General features: G+C 51.6%; 1 protein-coding gene across 1 annotated transcript in view; it reads left to right on the top strand.

Annotated features, from left to right (window-relative positions):
* Spock1 (sparc/osteonectin, cwcv and kazal-like domains proteoglycan (testican) 1) overlaps positions 1-18,635 on the top strand; it is a gene marked incomplete at its 5' end in the record, with an annotated part of 347,529 nt that overhangs the window by 328,411 nt on the left and 483 nt on the right. Inside the window, 4 exons of the mRNA XM_013016002.1 lie at positions 9,054-9,170; positions 12,018-12,239; positions 15,130-15,288; positions 17,531-17,604. Of these exons, the coding sequence (XP_012871456.1) occupies positions 9,054-9,170; positions 12,018-12,239; positions 15,130-15,288; positions 17,531-17,604 (572 nt within the window). The remainder of the gene's footprint in view (positions 1-9,053; positions 9,171-12,017; positions 12,240-15,129; positions 15,289-17,530; positions 17,605-18,635) is intronic.

The following is an 18,635-nucleotide window of genomic DNA, read 5'->3' as shown; positions in this document are numbered from 1 at the left end:
CCGATCTTCCCCAGCAGTGCCGATCTTACCCAGAGTGCCGATCTTCCCCAGCAGTGTCGATCTTCCCCAGCAGTGCCGATTTTACCCAGCAGTGCTGATCTTACCCAGCAGTGCCGATCTTGCCCAGCGAGTGCCACGAGGTGTGGTGCTTGGGAAGTCCTGTGAGCTTGCCCATCCACACACCTGCGCGAGGGGTCACTTGCATCGGGGCTCACGTTTGTGGGTGTGCAGTGGTGGGAATGCACAGGGCGGCCCAGTGGTCCAATCCCATGGCCCTCTTTGGCCTGTAAAGCGGCAACCGTGGCCTGCCCACCATGTGCCATTTCAGAGCCCGAACTGTGTGTCACAAGTGTGGAAGGCGTTCCCGTCTCTCCCTCCACAGCCATCCGTTCTTAGATCCATAGATCGTAGATCCGTGTCCAGTGCTCCAGGACGGTGTTGTGAGACAGGCAGTCCCATTCTGGCCCGGCTCCATCTGCCTCCTGGAGCACAGGACGCCCGTCGGGACATCAGTGCGGGGTGTTCTAGCCATCTGGCGTGTCTTCAGATCCTCCCCTAACGCACAGGCCGTGGCCGTGGCGAGAATGTGAACCACCTAAGGCTGAGTAGCGTCTTCCCCAGGTCTAACGTGGTCAGAACCATGCTACACGTTTTCTCCACTGAGGCTTTTGGCATTCCCTTTTACCCAGAGAGCCTTGCAACTGAGCTTTGCGCGATTGCGCAGGGGAAGTCTCTGAGCAGCGCCCGTCAGGCCCAGTGCAGGCAGCTGGGCGGGGGCCGGAGGCGGGAGCCACGGGTCTTTGCATCATTACACAGGATTACAAAAGCAGAGCCAACTGAAGGAAAGATGACGTGTCCCCAGCCCCTGTGGGGACCAGGGTGTCAGGACACACGTCCCTGGGGACAGGAACCAGGGTGGATGAGTGGTGGCTGTGTACATTCTCTGTCCCAAGCAGCGGGCTCGGGAACAGCACCAACACCAAGTCCCTCTTGTGGGAAGATCGTCAATGCCGGGACAGTCCTTCCAATGAGGCCCCCACACCCCTCTCGAGGATGGCTGCTGAGGGTGACACGGACGCCCACGTCTCTCCCCAACCTGCTGGGGAGATGGACGGCCTGCAGCGCCAGCTCCCAAGGTGAAGGACTTGTAATTACGTCTTCAGCATCGTGTATCACTGACCAGGCTTGGGGGGTGGGGGGGCCGCAGGCCCACATGGAAGGAGCCAAGAGCAGCGATGCTGCCCCTCCCCCCTTGCTTTTGGCCTAGACGCCTCTCCGTCGACTGGAGGAGGAAAACGTGAGCTGGGTCACTGCGTGGAGCGCAAGGAGTCCCCATGGAACTGAGTCTGAATCCCAGCCTCATCCTGCCATGAATTCCATCCCGAGACACATTGCCAGGGAACTTGCAGAAGCCGGGACACCACTGGTGTCCCAGATCAGACCTGTGTGCTGCTCAGCGTCTCGCGCTCCTGGACCCCACATGACGGCTCCCTCGCATTGACGCTGCCTTGGAAGGAGCCTTTGTTTTCTTCAATGCTCTCAAGTGTGGGTCTGCGTAATTTGTTAAATACATCATGTTTACATATGCATAAGCCAGTTATCTCCAAATCACTGGCTCCTGCCTGTACCATCGGCTGCATACTTCAAGAAAATGAAGCTTAATTTTCTGTAAGCAGTGCTCCATGGTTTCCAAATAAGCTCGCGGAGATGCCGGCGAACCAAATGACACGGTGCTGACTACCCCAGACAGGACGGGAGCCAGCGCCCGCCACGCCAGGTGTGCAAGCAAGTCACAGCACCAGGCAGGGAAACACGAGCCCACGGGGGCATCTGGGACACAGAGTCGGGGCGTGGGGTGTGCGGTGGAAGACTTGTGAGTGGGTGGGGGGAAGAGCATAGATTGGGCTCCTTTAGCGCTGGGTTCAAATGTCAGCTGTGGCGTTTGGGAAGTTGAAGTCGGCAGGGTGTGGGCTCCACTCTCCCCGCTGTTCGGGAGAGACCCTCCCTGGCACCGCAGTGTGTGTCTTCATGTAGTGCAGGACATCCCTGGATTTCCCCGACCCCTCCTGGCCACCCTCCTCTCTCCATCTGGCTCCAGTGTTCTGCCTTGACCGCCAGGTGCTCAATGGCCATGTTCTGGCATGTTCTTTGAGCTGTCATGGTAATGGAGTAGTGTTGTCCCTCAGCGTTCACGTTCTTTCTGCTCTGCTTTCTGCAAACCTCCGCCAGTGGCACTTGGCTGGAACCGGAGGGGAAGGTTAGGGACTAAAGCACCGTGCTGTTTCAGGTCTTGAACTTGGTGACAAGGACAGAGAAAGGGAGTGAGCAGGGTGAGGAGACAGACATTCAATGTGTGTGTGTGTGCGTGCGTGTGTGCACACATGTGTGTGTGTGTGTGTGCGTGTGTATGCGCAGGTGTGTGTGTGTGTGAGAGAGAGAGAGAGGAAGAGAGAGAGATCTGATATTCAGGTATGTTTTCCATTTTGAACAGTGACAAAATTAACAGGCCTTCCCTCCTCTTGTCCCCTGTCCCTCTCCCGTCCTCCCTCCTCTTATTCTACCACTTGCTAGTAGCTAATCCGTGTTTATCCTGTTAGGGTTTACCTTTGTTCTACTAAGTATAGTCAACCTCCTCCTACTTGCTTTGACGCCTTTTAATACTATTATCTGAGACACGGCTACTATGTATGGGACAGTCCAGAACGTTCCCCCACTCCTCCCTTTTTCTTGTTTTGGTTCTATCACTCCATTTCTATAGAACGTACTGTCTTGTCGCTCAGGCTTCGCTTTTGCTAGGATATGTGTTTCAGAAGTCATTTTCTCAGGTGGCTGCCATCACTCCTTCGGGTGGTTCCTTTGAAGGTCTCGTGAGAACAAGAGTCCCTGTTACTGTGTTCAGCGCTGGCTTTCTGTATCCTGTGTTCTTGGGTAAGCGGGTAGGTGGGTATGAAATCCTCGATTCCAGTCTTTTCTGCGTAACTGGGAGATGGCACCTGCTGCCATCTACCCTGAAGATCACTGTGCGGAAACCTCAACAGCCTCACCTCTTCTCTCTCTAGTAATTAATTTCACTGGGATGGATATTAGCATTAATCATTCTACATCCATTTCTCTGCTCGCTCTTGCCTGGGTCCAGCTCTGTCTTTGAGGAATGATGTGATGAGTTCCTTTCCCATGGCCTGTGATGTTCTGGTGTGTTCCTCGGCTCCACAGAGTGTCACGTCCCTTTTCTGTTTCATAGAAAGGTTTGAGGAGCATCTGGTGTGTGCTCTCGTGGATTTGACAGCAAATCCATGTGGTCTTGGCTATTCCTCGTGGGGAGGGCCATTTCTGGATGCTTTTCATTGCTGTATTTATTAACAGCTTGCTTGACTTACTGCGTGTATCCTTTCAGTTCAATGTGGATGCGTCAGAGAGATCTAGAGTTACCTTCAAATTCATTGGAATAGGAGCTTCCAATAGGAGCTTCCGACTTTACTCCCCGACAGCCCCATGAATTCCACTGGCCGTTGTGTCCCTCTGTCCATCCCTCTTTCCTCTGCAGTGTGTCCTGGCCCCTTGTTTCCATGCAGAGTGGCCCGTGCTGCTTCTCCAGGGCTCACTGCATCTCTAGCCCAGTGACTTCTCCTTTCCTTCCTTTTCCTGTTCCCTCCCTCTCATTCCGGCATCTTTCCCCCTCCACGCATTTTCCAGGGTCTCCTTACTCTCTGCTGCCTCCAGCTTTAACTTTGATTCTTCCGCAGTCTTTGTGGCTTCTCATTTTTTGTTTGCCTGTCCTGAGGCTTAACAGCCCGGGCACTGTCTCTGAGCTTTTTCTGCTAAGGCTAATACTCCACCATGTTGAGCCACAGCTTCACTTCCAGTTTTCTGGTGGTTAACTGGAGATAAGAATCTCCTGGTCTCTCCTGCTGGGGCTGGCGTTGAACCTCAATCCCCAGATCTCAGGCTCTTCTTGAGTAGCTAGAATTAACAGGCATGAGCCACCATTTCCTGGTGCTTCTGAGTTTTGTGCACTGCCTTCTTGGGTTTGTTTATAAAGGTGGTTTTTTTCATTTCAATTTATGGTGTTTTACTTGGTCTATGTTTTCATGCTTCTCTGTTTTTCTGCCTAATAATAATGTTGGGCCATCTCCTAGTTCAAGGTAAACTTGTGCATGCGTATATTGATGTTGACAGGAAATGGCCAGGCACCAGTGGCTTATACCTGTAACTGTAGCTACTTAAAGCATCTCCAGTCCTCCAGGTCTCCAATTAACCAGCAAAATGCTTGACTAGAGACATGGAGGAGTAGAGTACCAGCCATCAGCTAGAAAGTCAAGCAAAAGCATGAAGCTCTATATTCAAGTCCTAGTACTGGCACCAGAGACAGAGATAGAGACAGACAGACAGACATAGAAAATGGAATTTAAAGCTAGATTTCATAGCACATTAATGTGGGTGCTGAATGAGCAGGGGGGCATAAAAATGCAGATTCTTCTTAGACATCCCCTGAAACCATGCTTTCTCTCTGTCACTGAAAGAACTTGAGCTTTAACATCAGTTCCAGAGTATGCACGGCATGCCGGAGGCCATCCCCTAGACTGCATGTGTTTATAATGTGTAATACAGCAGCCTGCCTTGGAGCAGGTTCACACGGTTGCTTTCTAGATGCGTTTCAGATCTAGAAAGTGACTGAGTCCTGCAAGTTGGGTGCCTTTGAGTAGAGCTAACCCTTAGCACGAATTCACTTCAGTAGCCACTCCATTCAAAATGGCTTCCCCGTTGTTCCTCGGCCTGCCTGACGTGTGGTCTCCCTTCCCACGCACATGACACTAGGCTCCAACTCTTCCACCACCTGGAGGCCTTCCCTGGCTGCAGTGGCCCACTCCAGCTCAGAGGCTAACAAGAGGCAAAGGCAGAGAGACTTTCCGAGCTCCGCCTGCCTTTGTGCGACTGGCCATGGCGCCGGCCTTCCCCAGGGCTCCGCCTGCCCCGGCTCTCTAAGTCCTCTGTTGGCCCCATTCACACCTAGCCTCAGACACCTGCCATCATAAATTGTAAGTGCGAGCAGCGACGTTGGTTTCTTCTGCTTAGTCCATACTAGTTGCAGGCCTATGAAATCTGGTGGGCATAAAGCCCCTGCGAACCTGCTGGGTACACTTCTGTTTCCCGTAGTCTGTTCATCTGTGCCAGGGCTCCATGCAGGCAGACGCTGACCCACTGGCAAGAAAATACAATCAAAGCCAGAGCTGGCACTGCCAACCAGTGTTTTGCATATCCAATATATATATATATATATATATATATATATATATATATATACATATCTGTATTTGCCCTGGAGTGTGGAAAAGGCTGTGGATTTTATCAGAAGCTTTAAAAGCTTATTTCATCTGGCTAAACTTCCTGCCCTAGACTATTGAGGGGAATAATAAGTATTATTCCTCAAATACAGCTACCACTGCTGTGCGTGTTCCCATGCATTTCTTTTCCCAGATGAAGCGTTATCATTAGAATTGAGGGAACTTTAAAGTCTCTTCAAATCCAGGTTACCAACAATCGTCATAATGGCTTTAAAAGGGAAATTTATCCGATCTTAGTTCGCAGCTTGTACCATTAATTAGTTTAACTCGTCTTCTTCTGAGTCGAATGTCAGTATTTTAAGCTCTTCCAAAGACTGCTTCTGAAGAAGGGCTTTATTAGCAAGCCCCTGACTCGAATTCCTTTCTTCCTGCCTGCTTATGTAAATTAATGCTTTCTCTAAGAAGACGAGTGTACGTATATATGAAAATTATGTATACACACATACATGTATAATTGTGTGTGTGTGTATAGTAGGCAGAGTACCAGTGGCTCACAATCACAATCCTACCTTCTCAGGAGGCTGAGATCTGAGGAGAGTGGTTCAAAGCCAGCCCAGGCAGAAAAGTCTGAGACTTTTCTCTCTAATTACCCATCAAAAATTCAGAAGTAGAAGTGTGACTCAAGTGGTAGAGCACCAGCCTTGAATAGAAAAGGCCAAGGGAGAGTGTGAGGCTGTGAGTTGAGCGCCAGTATTTGCATTGAAACAAAAACAGCAAAACCTTACTTTTCGATAGACTTTGCTGCTGGAGGGGCACTGTAAACTATGAAAGTGAAGCTGGGCGGGGTCCCTCTGCAGTGATCCGGTTGGAAGTGGGCTCGCATGTGCCTGCACCGCGCTGGGATGCGGCTGCGCGTGCCTACAGCAGCCTCCTCTGGCACAGGTCCATGTGGACAGCGGGCAGGACAGCGAGCTGATTTCCGAGCCGTGACCTTCCTCTGCAGCTGGTCCCGGCCCCGTCTTTGCCCATCTGCCGATGGCAGGCAGGGCTCAGAGGAACGCCCTGACTGGCCTGAAGAGCAGCAGCGCTCGGGCCTTGCGAGCTGTGGTGCATTGGCCCCTGCGAGGCCTCGCTGTGCTGGGCCCTCTGTGCAGGAAAGCAGGTGAAATGCCAGTTCTGAGGCCCCAGTGCCATTCGCCAGCGCGAGCGTGGAGGACCTGGGAGAGATGAGGAACTCCTCTCCCTGGGTCCACTCTGCTCTCGCAGGCTGATCCGCAGCCCCCGCCCGCCTTCCTGCACATGCATGTGGTTCCCACACTGCAGCTCCCGCTGCCTGCCCCATGGTTAATGGCGGACTGATCCAGTCCCCGTGGAGGAGGGAGACAGGTGAGCGGGCCGGCGTGGGCAGGGCAGGGCAGGGCAGGGCAGGGCAGGAAGGTGCCCTGGCCTTTGCAGATCCTGGCTTTGAAAAGTCTTACCCAGGCATGGCAACTCCATCCGAACAGCAGCTCGGCTGGACCTGTGACAGGCGCTGCTAATTGCAAACACTGCGTGCACTGATCCAGAGCCGCTCTGATTAAGTAATGACTCACAGGAGCGCAGAGGAGGCCGAGGTGGATTTGTGGGGAAGGGCCGGCTCCAGGTCTCCCCGCTCCCCGGCAGAACTTGAGTCTGGCCCAACTCTTTAATTACCTTCCGAGGCACTAGCGTTTAAATTAAATTCTGATGGTTCTCATATTGGCTTCCGCAGCACCCTGAGCTCCGCATCTGTGCGGCTGGGCGGGCGGGGGGGGGGGAGGGAGCAGCCTTGGTGACAGGTGGCGTTTTGTTCCTTGGGCCATAGGCTGACTGGGGTCACGTGTTGGGGAGTGCACCCCTAGGGCCTGCCCCACACGCCACGCATGCCCCAGCGTCCCCCAGGACCTCGTGTATATCATTTTCCCAGCACTTCACAGTTCTCATTCTGTTCTTCTCATTCCCTTTCAAGCTGAATCCTCTGGGGGGAATGTCAGCACCCCCAAATTATGCTGAGACCAGTGTGGACCCAGGGGTGGCCTTGGGGTGCTGTGTAAAGGGGACTCTCAGCATGCACACCCCACAAGCCACCGCACGCCCCGCTCCCAGCCCTGGGCTGGACACGTGAGTGAGGAACTGGATGTAGGTTTGTGTTCATTTTAACTCACCGTAATGGGACAGTACAAGCATGCATTTCCTCTGTGTCCGATGTGGGCAAAGGCAGTTTTATGTTCATGCGTTTATCTTACTGGTTTGGGGGAAGGATGGGTTGCTTGATGTCACATTTCCTATCAATCTTCAATTTTAAACAAAGTAACAACTGCAGTAGTAAAAATCCTTGCTAGCATGCCCTGGGTAATTACTAAGAAGCCCGGCAGACTGTCCTGACTAAAGATCACCGATGCCGTTGGCCTGAGGGTCTGACCAGCCAGTGGGCAGTGTGCCCCCCGACCCCGCACCCCCCTGCCTGATGAGACATTCCCAGTGCCACTCCCTGCCTGGTGTTTTAAAAGCAAGGCCAAGGACCGGGAAGGAGGCTTAGTGGTAGAGTGCTAGCCTTCAGTAAAAGAAGCTCAGACACAGTGTTCAGGCCCTGAGTTCAAGCCCTGGGACTAGCTAAATAAATAAATACAAGGCTGGGCATCCGGACTTCATTTCAAATACTGAACATATATTTGCAAAGTGCTTCGCAGAGCATGAAGTCAAGTCCTGATGGGGTGAAGGCAGTAGTCAGGAATGATGGCAGCCCGCTGGTCGGCTCCCCTCATTTGGTAGTTAGAGAGAGGCTTTTCCTTCCTGGGGTCTGGGAAATTTAGTCCCAGCCTAGGGAAGGACGGGCTGGACCAGAAAGCAGACATGGATTGTAAGACTAGCATCTTCTGGAGACAGATCAGATTGGGGCCTGTGCTGATTGGCTGGTGGACTGTGCCCGCCAAGGCCTGTGCTGATTGGCTGACGGACTGTGCTCATGCAGTCAAGGCCTGTGCTGATTGGCTGGAGGACTGTGCTTGTGCAGTCAGGGCCTGTGCTGATTGGCTGGCAGTGCCAGTGTAGTCAGGGCCCGTGATGATTGGAGGCCCGCTTGGAATATAGGTGAAACTCTGCTTTGCCCCTCCTCCATCCTTTCCTTGGTGGCTTGCAGTGACTCCCGAGCCCTCAGCACCAGGAGACCTGCAGAACTTGGCTCTGCATCCAGTCGGCGTTTTGCGGGTTCCTTAGTGGCATGCTTGTGGAGAATTGGAGTTTGGGGAAAAGCCACAGCTCCGTGTCTCAGCTCATCACTGGGATGGGGCCCCCTGGCGTTCTCCTTTCTCTCTAGCCGGCCAAGGCCAGAGACTCTCATGCTCCGCATCAGGCAGGCCTGGGCCTCCAGGACAAAAGGAAGTGAGCTGTGTGTGTCAGACACCCTTTTCTCTCTCTCGGGATTTCTCCCCTCAGCCTTCTAGGAGGCCTTCAGATAGCTTCCACCACCTCCGCGCCTGCCTGTCCGTCCATCCAATCACACAGTAGGGTGTCTGTCCCCACCAAACCTGCGGTCCCTGTCAGGATCGCGATGGTGAGCTTGGGTGGGCGCACAGTGGTGTGGTTGCCCAAGGGGAGGCCGTCAGATGCAAGTCTGAACCGTGACGCCCGTCCTGAGAGTCCAGGCTTTCTCTGTGTCTTGCTTGGCTGGGAGGTTTTACTTTGCCTCCCACACAGGGGGCAGAAGGCCCAGGGACTCAACGTTTGTCTGTCTGTCTGTGTGTTTCTCTCCAGCTTGCACCGACAAGGAGTTGAGGAACCTTGCTTCCCGGCTGAAGGACTGGTTTGGAGCTCTTCACCAGGACGCCAACAGAGTCATCAGACCCACCAGCTCCAACGCGGCCCCGGGCAGTAAGATACTCCACTTTTCCAACCCACTCCACCTTACACACCAAACATCGTTCATTAGCAATAGCATTATTAGGGGTTTTTTGTTGTTTTAAAGGAAACATAACACTAAAGATGTGAACGGTAACACATGCCTTTAATCCCAGCACTTGAGAGGCTGAGGCAAGAGGATGATGAGTTCCCGGCCAGCCTAGGTTACACAGCAGGATCCTGTCTCAGAGTAGGTGGAGTTTCTGAAGGCAGTGCTGCTGACGGAATGCAGGTGAGAATCACAGCACGCCTCTTGCGGCCCAGGAAGGCAGGACGATCACTTGAGCCCAGGAGTTTGTGAGCAGCAAAGTCAGACCCCATCTCAGAAAACCAAAAACCTGTATCTTTGAATCTTTGGCTGTCTTTCGCTGTGCATGGCGGCCTTCTAGGATGCCCAGTGCAGAGGATTCTAGGTGATAATTGTTGAAGTGTTTTACCTGTCAAGCTGGATGTGGGTGGCTCAGGTCTGTAATCCTCGCTACTCAGTAGACTGAGATCTGAGAATTGTGATTCAAAGCCAGCCCAGGCAGACAAGTCCATGAGACTGTTATTTCCATTTAACAAGCAGAGAGCCAGAAGTGGAGGTGTGGCTCAAGTGGTAGAACACCAGCCTTGAGTGGAGGGCATGTGTACACACACACACATACACACACACACACATACACACACACAGCCAGAACCACAGGATAGCATTCGCTGCCCAGAGCGTACAGGTTCTGGAGGTGCTCTGGTTGTGTCTGCAGGAAAGGGAAAAGGTCTGGTCTGGTTTTCCCTATTTGGGCTCAAGAGACCTGGAGCCACAGCGGGTGTGGACAATGTCTGGCCCTGGGGTCTCTGAGCAGCCTTTCAGCAGAGAGAGATGAGTCGCTCCAGTCCCCAGAGACTGGGATGAGAGCAAGGAGCCTGGGAAAGACTGATCTGGCTGGAAGTTGAACCCCCAAGGGGCTCTGGTCTTGATATCCTGTAGTCACCAGAGGAAGGGCGTGGGGGGAGATGAGGTTCCAGGGTCCAGAGTCCCTGCGGGGAAGCTGTCGAACCCGCCCCATGCCCCCCACCATTGAGGGGTCCGCTGTCTGGGCAGCCACCGACGCCCGGCACAGGGGGTCTTGTCTGGATTTTTTGACTACCGCCTACCTGGCTTGGCATTTTGGTCCTCTGTAAATGGTTAAGTATTCTCTCCCGTGTATCACAATGTCACTATTTTATACAAGTGACGTATAGCTCCTTAGCCTTTGGAGTAGCTAGGACTGCAGGTGTGAGCACTGCGCCTCAGCAAAGGTGCCAGAAAACTTCCAGCAGCATCCCTGGCACGTGAAGACACGAAGAGCTCCAGTCACGCTGTCCTCAGCTTCGTTAGGTCTGGTCGGCAGGTACGCCTCCTGAGCAGGTCTCCCGTGCTCCAGGAAGCGCGCCCCGCTGCCTCTCCCATGGCCTGGAGTGCGCAGGGGCTGCAGGCAGTGTCTGTGGAGACCTAGGGCCCCCGGGCAAGGGAGGCACTGCAGGGGGCCTGTCGTCCCCATGGGGACTTCTGCTGCCATTTCTGCCTCGCTCCCTTTTTCTGCTGTCCCCAGAGATGTCCTCAGGCCTGTCCAGGAAGGCAGCAGGGGACTGCCGATGGGGCCTGGGACAGGGCTGCCTGGCTTTGAACCCCAGTTAACAGTTGCATAACCCTGAAAGCAGAAGGAAAGCTCCTAGCTGTGTGTGTGTTGGCTGCAAAGCAGAGAAGCCCAAGTTCGCTTCACAGGACCACTCCCAGGAGCAGTAGGAAGTATAGGGTGTCCAGGAGTGTGCAACATGAAACACTTTTTTGATTTTGCAGTGCTAGAATTTGAGTTCGAGGCTTGTGGCGTGCTAGCAAGTGCTCTACCACATGAGCCACACACTCAGCTCCTTGGACACTATTTGTTAGTCAGGGTCTCGTGCTTTGCACAGGGCTAGCCTCGCAAACAGCGATCCTCCTCGTGAGCATCTAGGACAACAGTGGCACCAGCACGCCTGCCTCCATCGGAGGCTGAGGCGGAGCCCAGCCAACTCCTCAGAGTGGCCTTGAACCACGATCCTTCCAACTCCCAAGGCATGCTCCCAGTCCTCAAACACTAACTGTTAAGCAGGGCGTGGGGTACACGCAGTGCCCAGGCCGGGGGACCATGGAGACTGAAGACAGCCTAGGCTAGATAGCAAGATTTTTGTGTGTCTCCAGCCATGAAAAAAGGAGATTCCGGAAGGGAAGCAGACGTAGGGATCCCAAGAGAAAGATGCGCTCGTGACGTGAGGCGTGCCTTTCCTGTGCCTCGTGGCCCCAAGTGGAAAGCTAAGAGTTACTATCGAAGCCATCCAATTTCTGCCGTGGAAACGAGTGAATTCTCCTTCCCAAGGGAAGTGAGCGGTCACTGTCTGGCTCGACCTGGATCACCTATCAGAAGAGACGGGGTGAGGCAGCCCCTGGCCGGCCGGCCGGCCACACCATCCCTCTGTGGAGTTCAGCAGCCCTCTGCGGTAGTCAGTGCTTCTAGATTACTGCCTTGCTATCTCTTTGATACTGTTTTCAGTTGATTTTTTTTCACCTAAAAGCACAGTTTTCAGTATAGTTTCACACACACCCTCTTCTAAGCAGGCCTAGTCCACAAAAACCCTTATGTGCATCACAGCTACATTAGCATTGGAGAGTTCCTCCCTTGAGAACACCCATTCCCCAGATGCCGGTTTCTGTGCTGTGGCACATTGTACTGTGTGTGGCTCAGAACCTGCAGTCACTGAGGCTGTGGGAAGGAAGGAGGGGCGGGGCGCACAGCCAAGCCTGAGCCTGGCCTTTGCCTCCAGGGTTCGACACCAGCATCCTGCCCATCTGCAAGGACTCCCTGGGCTGGATGTTCAACAAGCTGGACATGAACTACGACCTGCTGCTGGACGCCGCCGAGATCAACGCCGTCTACCTGGACAAGCACGAGCCCTGCATCAAGGCGCTCTTCAACTCCTGCGACTCTTTCAAGGACGGCAAGCTCTCCAACAACGAGTGGTGCTACTGCTTCCAGAAGCCCGCAGGTGAGGCGGCACGCGGCACAGCCCACGGCCCCCGTAACGGGGTTCCTTCACCGTGACTTCATTCCCAGGTCGACTCATAGTCCGATGCTCGGTGGGAAGCACTGTATGCAAATGCTAGTGCGATTCCTTCCCACAGGCACACGAATTCCCCGCGCATCTCAGGTGAGTGTGCGCTTACTGGCGTCTGTAGACAGCAGCTAGTGATGGAGAGAGATGAGTATTAGAAAGGACTCCCAGGGATCGCCTGTAGCTGAGTCAGACAGGAGGGGGCGCGGGGACCCCAGCCCCTGTACCCATTGAGCTCAGGCCCAGGACCAGCTGTGACAGCCCTGGCGGGCGATGCCTCCCAGAAGTGAGCATGTGGTACCTTTTATTTACATCAGATTCTCAAGTGCAGCAGCACCCGATCTCCCGCCACCTCAGAATACCATTAACATCAGCGGACATGTTCCCTCCTGCCGGGGCTCCCGCCCTCTCCGGGGCATGACTGTCCTTCCTGATTTATTTTTCCTGCTAGGCTCTTTGGGGTGTTGCTGTTATATTTAGTAAGAAATTCAAATTTTTTTTTTCTGTGACTGCATGCGTTTTTTTGGTAGAGAGAAAATTTTGACATCAAGATAGAATACCTTGGTTTTTTCTCAGTTAATAGGGCTCTCGTAGGTTTTCTCCAATACCTTTTGGTTTTCATGTTTATATATTTCCAACAGATATTTGTCCTCTTTATCAATCTATTCAAATTAATTCTACACTATCCAATTCACAGTTGCTTTGCAGTGCTCTTGATATCTGGTAGGACTATTCCCTTTTTAATCTTTTTCCAAAATTTTCCTGGGTATTCATCTTTTTCTCCCTCTATGAACTTTAGAATCAATTCATCTAATTAAAAAGAGTTCCTGTTAGCTCCGGAATGTTGCACTTTGTTAGAACAGAATGTGTCTTATCACACTGAGTTTTCTTCCAATATTTCTATTCTTGGTGAATGAAGTCTACTTTTGTTCCAGTCCTTCATGACATTCTCGTTTTGTTTATGTTTAGGTTATTCTGCATGGATTTTCCAGGTGCAATCATATCTTCAAATAGAGAATTTACCTCTTTGCCTTTTCAATTTTCAAACCTCATTGCTTTCTGATTTTGAATTACATCAGAAACTACTTAGAAATTGATGCCAAGTAGAGTAGCCCTGATTTGTATATTAGTATAAAGCATTTGCAGGCATGCACCACCAGTAAGCTATGGTAACTGGAGCCTTGATTTCATACACACAGCTGTAGTTTTGGTGTGTGTGAGCACAGAGTGGGTTCTTACTGCTGGTCACCAGGCCTCAGGGGACATCTGTGACCTTTTGGCACTTGCTGTGGGCCAGAATCCTGAAGTAGTTGAGCAAAACAATTTATCATTCTCTCCTTTTCTTCAGAAAGAAGAGGTTTCACTTCCTGACCTGGAATCACTTGCATTTTGCTTTTCTATTATACATCAGTATTTTCGAAGCTTGGAATTTTCCCTAATTGACGGCCACAGATATCTTTATGATGACCACGTGAATGCTTCTGACTCTCTTTCTCCTCAGGACTGGTCTTTTTATGCCTATGCTTTCTTCTCTTCCTGCAGTTCTAGAGACAAGCATTTCCACTTGCAGCATGGGCGGTGTCAGCACCGCCTTCCGTGTCACACTAAGTGGAGCGTTCCTGCAGCATGCTGCCTGTTCTAGCCTCTTTCTCTGGTGGTTTTCATGTTGGATCTTGTTTATCTAAAGCCAACAAAATGGGTCTCACAGCCCTACCTTCTGTCCCAGAATGCTCAGGAAGACCAGGGGCCCTGGGAAGTCCTCAGTAACAGTGGGGGATGCGCACACACTTGGGACCTCTGGAAAGAGGTCCAAGCCAAAGCCCAGCGCTTCCCAGAGACTGGGGAGACCATGTGGTCACAACCCCCCAAAGCTGGTGAGGTTGCTTTGCTTAGAACAGATGTCTGTTCTTTGGGGAGACAAAGGCAACACACACCGCACGAGCCTCTAGGACTCCTGTATCTGTCCTTTACTTACGAGTGGACGGCTTCAGGCAGCACACACAGGCTGTGTCTCAACCTGGACTGGAAGTCTCACTTCTGTCGCCCACAGGTATCATCTCTCCAGGCCGCTGTGCTCTGAGGTCTTCACAGCTGTCCCTGTAGGGTTCTAATCCTCTTTTCACCCCACAGCGGGGTCTGGACTTGATGGAGGATTTGTGGCAAAGCCTTAGGTAGTTTAGAACACTTACCACTAACAAGCCCTTGCAGATCCCTCCTGCCAGCCAGCAGGGGAAAGTCTGCTAACTGGGTGTGAAGGCTCAGACCTGTAATCCCAAGGAAATTGAGAGGATGGTGGTCAAGACCAGACTAAGAAAAAAGTTAGAGGACCCTCTCCCCTACCCCCGCCACCACCACACACACCCCTCAATAAATAAGCAGGTGTGGCTGCGTACATGGATAATCCCAGCTATAGGGAGGCCTAGTTAGGAGGTTGGTGGTCTGAGATTAGCCTGGGGAAAAATGCAAGACCATACGGTAGAGCGCCTGCCTAGCAAACACAAGGCCTTGAGTTCAAAGCCCTGTACTGCCACAAAAATCTGTTAGCAAATTATTATCAGACACACAATATTTGCTTGAAATGGAGCTAGGAAGGAAAATTCCGGCGCATTGCAAGTAGCCTTGAGATACTGTTTTAAGTAGTGTGGGATGAGGTTTAATTAGCAACTCTAATGGCCTGGATTTGTTTTGTTGTGTGGTTCGTGCATATGGAGCCATTCCATTCCCAGGTGTGTCATTGTCTACGACGCACGTCGGGAGCGAAGTCAATCATTAGAGACGATATCCCACACCATCTGGAAGCCGACTTCTGTAAATTATTTTTTAGGTCTCCCTTGCCAGAATGAAATGAACAGAATTCAGAAGCTGAGCAAGGGGAAAAGCCTGTTGGGTAAGTTCAGTTTCTTGTCACTTGCTCAAGCAACTAATTACACTGTGCATGTCTCTTACGGTGTTCAGCACCGCAGGGGCCGCTCAGCTGGGGCCGGTGCCGTGTGCCAGAAATGACCTTCTGGGCATTTTCTCCCTGGACCCGACTCTCAGGGCAGCTGGTGGTATGCCATCACGCCACCCACAAGAAGGTCAGAGGTCAGGGCTGGAATCCAGCCCCTGCCCTGCTGCAGCCACCTCCAGATCTCGGGCTACACTGAACCTCGAGTTTCCCTTCTGTGAGCTGAAGCCCCTGGTAAGGGCTTGCTCAGATTCCTGCCAGCTCGGAAGTGTAAGGTCTATACGTTAGAGCGGGAGCTGTCCACTGTAGGAGGAGGAGCTCAACCTCAGAATGTCCTGGCTCTGCTGAGAGCCTGTCCACCTGTGCGTCTCTGGAAGGATGTGTTGGGCTGCTTTCCCTCCTCCAGTGTGAGAACAGAGGTCGCAAATGCCGCCCTAAGCCCCTCACTGCCTGGACTGCCCTCTGGTCTTCAGCATTTGCAAGAAACGGTGGCAGTGCCGGGCCACTGGCAGCCTTCATCTGCTAAGAAAATGGAGTCTGCGGTCCTTGACATTTGCTCGCTGACAGCTGCAGCATGGTCTTTCTCTGTGGCCTTCTCTGAACACTGAGGGGCAGGGACACCCCTAAGCAGCCCACTGTCTACACGGGTGTCTGCCTACCTAAGGGAAATGGGCGATGTCCAGCACCAGCCACGGTGTGGATTCTGGCGATTTCTCTTGAGTTGGGGATGCTTTACCTGCTATGGCGACTCCGGTCCACCTGCTCCAGTCAGGGTCTCTGTCCTGCCGTCACGGCTCTGTGGTCCAGTGGCACATGCTAATCATCAGTCACTCTGGGGATGCCTTGCTTGGAGTTCCAGCCACTTGTCTAGGACCCAGAGCAGTTAGGGTTGTGGTAGATCTTCAGCTGTTAGGTCCTGGCGCTATTTCCACACACATGCAACTTCTGCCCCTTTCCTCCTCTACCTGTACAGACGGCGCTTGGGTGCGTATTGCTATGCTGTCGTGGTGTGAAGGTATGCAGTGCCCTTCAGTCCTCCACCCCTCAGGGATGCCACCCGTGTAAGCTCACTCATTCAACATGATGTCCAGTTTCAAATGACATAATTCCAGCTTTCTTTATGGCTGTATAATATTCCATGACACACACACACACACACACACGTACCATATTGTCTTTACCTGTTCATTGATCAGTTGTTGGATACCACAGCTGATCCCTTGTTTGGCTGTAACAGAACTGCAGTGAACTTGGGTACAGGAGGCTCTTTCCCTTTCTGGATGGTGCTCTGCTCTCCTTTGGACACAGGCCCAAGAGTTGTGTGGCAGGACGGTGAAGCAGTCCGTTTTCAGTTCCTCGAGGAGCAGAGCTCCCTCTCCACACGTCCCCACCAGCATCCGTGGGCTATGGGTATCTTGCTACTGCCTCGCTCATTTATATCAGTACCCAGGAATAACATGCCTACCTTTGTCTAATTGCACAGAGTTTTTTACTCTGGCTGTCATAAAAATTCCATTTACTTCTTACAAATCATTTTGTTCCTAGGAAAAATCTAATACATAATCACTGTATTCAGAAATATTCATATTAAAATAAATAAAATAAGCAACAACAAATTATAATCACTTACAATCACCATCTTAGAAAAAGCAGTAATCTTATTAAATTATAGATTTCGTGCAGCACCTGCTTCCTACCAGCCAGGGGCTCAGCCCAATTTCTGTTTATTTTTTGGTCTATTAAGTGCTGTTTTCTAACCACAGCTCCCGGGGAGAGGTCCTGCCCTCTGCCTCTGCAGTCTTTTTGAAAATCTGCTCACAAACTCTGCCTTTCAGCTCTGGGCACCATTGAAGGTGTCGGCTTTTCTTTTTTCCCTCTCCTATTGCCGGGTAATCAGGGGTCAGGTGCACTGGCAAGCCCCGGCTGAGGGGCAGCAGGGTCACGTGTACCCCGTTGAGTATCAGCAGCCTTTCCTAAGAGGTGAATATGGAGGTTCAGGGGCATGTGCCTCTTGCGGAGCTCACCTGATCGCTGAAAATAGTGAGAAAGTACATTCTAGACTCAGATGGACCTTGGTTTAAAACCTGGTTTAAAATCAGAGAATTCTTTTCCTGCAGTGCAATACTTTCACTTTTCTGACATCAGTCCATGAAAGGAAATTTCACGTACAAAACCATACTGGCCACCAGAAAAGAAGGCAGAAGCCAAAAGCCACAGGTGAGCTACAGCAGCTTCTGTAGAGGTTTCGGGACCTGGTCACCCCCAAGTCCCTGTACAGAAAGCCATCGGGAAGATGACCTACAGCTGAACGACACACGGATCCACACCACACTTCCCATGAGCAGCCTGAACGTAAGCAGAGAAGAGCGCGTCCAGAGTGCTGAGGGCAAACAGCGGAGCCTACGCGTTTCCACTTATCCCAAAGGCAGATCAAGTGCCGTGACAAAGACAGTCCCACACTGCTGCAGGTTCTGTCTACTCCCTGGCACAAGCCCAGGAAGAATTATTGGCAGTGTGAGGTGACATGCTTTGATAGCATTAAAATTCTAGCTTGTTCAGGGCAATGGCAGATAGGGCTTATTAAGAAGAAAACAGATTCTCTTTAGAACTCATTAGGAAGAACAATGCTGCTCTTGAAGGGTAGCCACGAGAAAGAACATCAGAAATAAAAGGATGAGGATCGTTTTAAAACGTACAGAAGAAAGGCATGGAGAGAACAGAACAGGAGTCGCATAGCAAAGATGGATAGGGATGCAGGAATAAAATTCAGCGATTTGTACGTAATCACAGTAAGTGAACAGACTGCTTGCTTACCCTGACACACACACTGTGTGTGGGTATTTTTACATCTACAGCAATCCTAAGGAAAGCTGAGATTAAAAGATGAGGGGAAACACTCTGTTTTTATAGCAATGTTTCAATTGCTGGCCAAAGCAAGTATGTTTGCATTATAAAATCCATAGTATCACCTTGCCAAAATACGCCTTTTACCTTAATCATGCCATCAGTGGGTGTCATCATAACTTTAAAAGCAAAGTGGAACTGAGCTGCAAAGCAGTGCAGTTCAAGTAGACAGAGGATAAAGCGCTGACTGACTCATTTGCATCCACATTCACGCACAGTCTTGACTGTATAGTCTTTCAAGCACATGTGCATTATCTACTGTGGAAAAGTCCACGGAATACGCAGTGATCCCCTCTGAAGCTTCCAAACCAAACGAAAACCCTGTGTGCCGAGCTAAGCCGAGAGGAGCCTCGCGCCAAACAGACCTTTAGAAACCAACATTCAATGAGCTCAAGAAACCGACACTCGATGAGCTCAAGAAACCGACACTCGATGAGCTCAAGAAACCGACACTCGATGAGCTCAAGAAACCGACACTC

This window comes from Dipodomys ordii, unplaced genomic scaffold (genome assembly GCF_000151885.1).
Source record: "Dipodomys ordii isolate 6190 unplaced genomic scaffold, Dord_2.0 Scaffold29, whole genome shotgun sequence".
NCBI classification, from domain to species: domain Eukaryota; kingdom Metazoa; phylum Chordata; class Mammalia; order Rodentia; family Heteromyidae; genus Dipodomys; species Dipodomys ordii.
The sequence above is the reverse complement of the archived record's forward strand: the minus strand, read 5'-3'. Positions and strand labels throughout refer to the sequence as shown.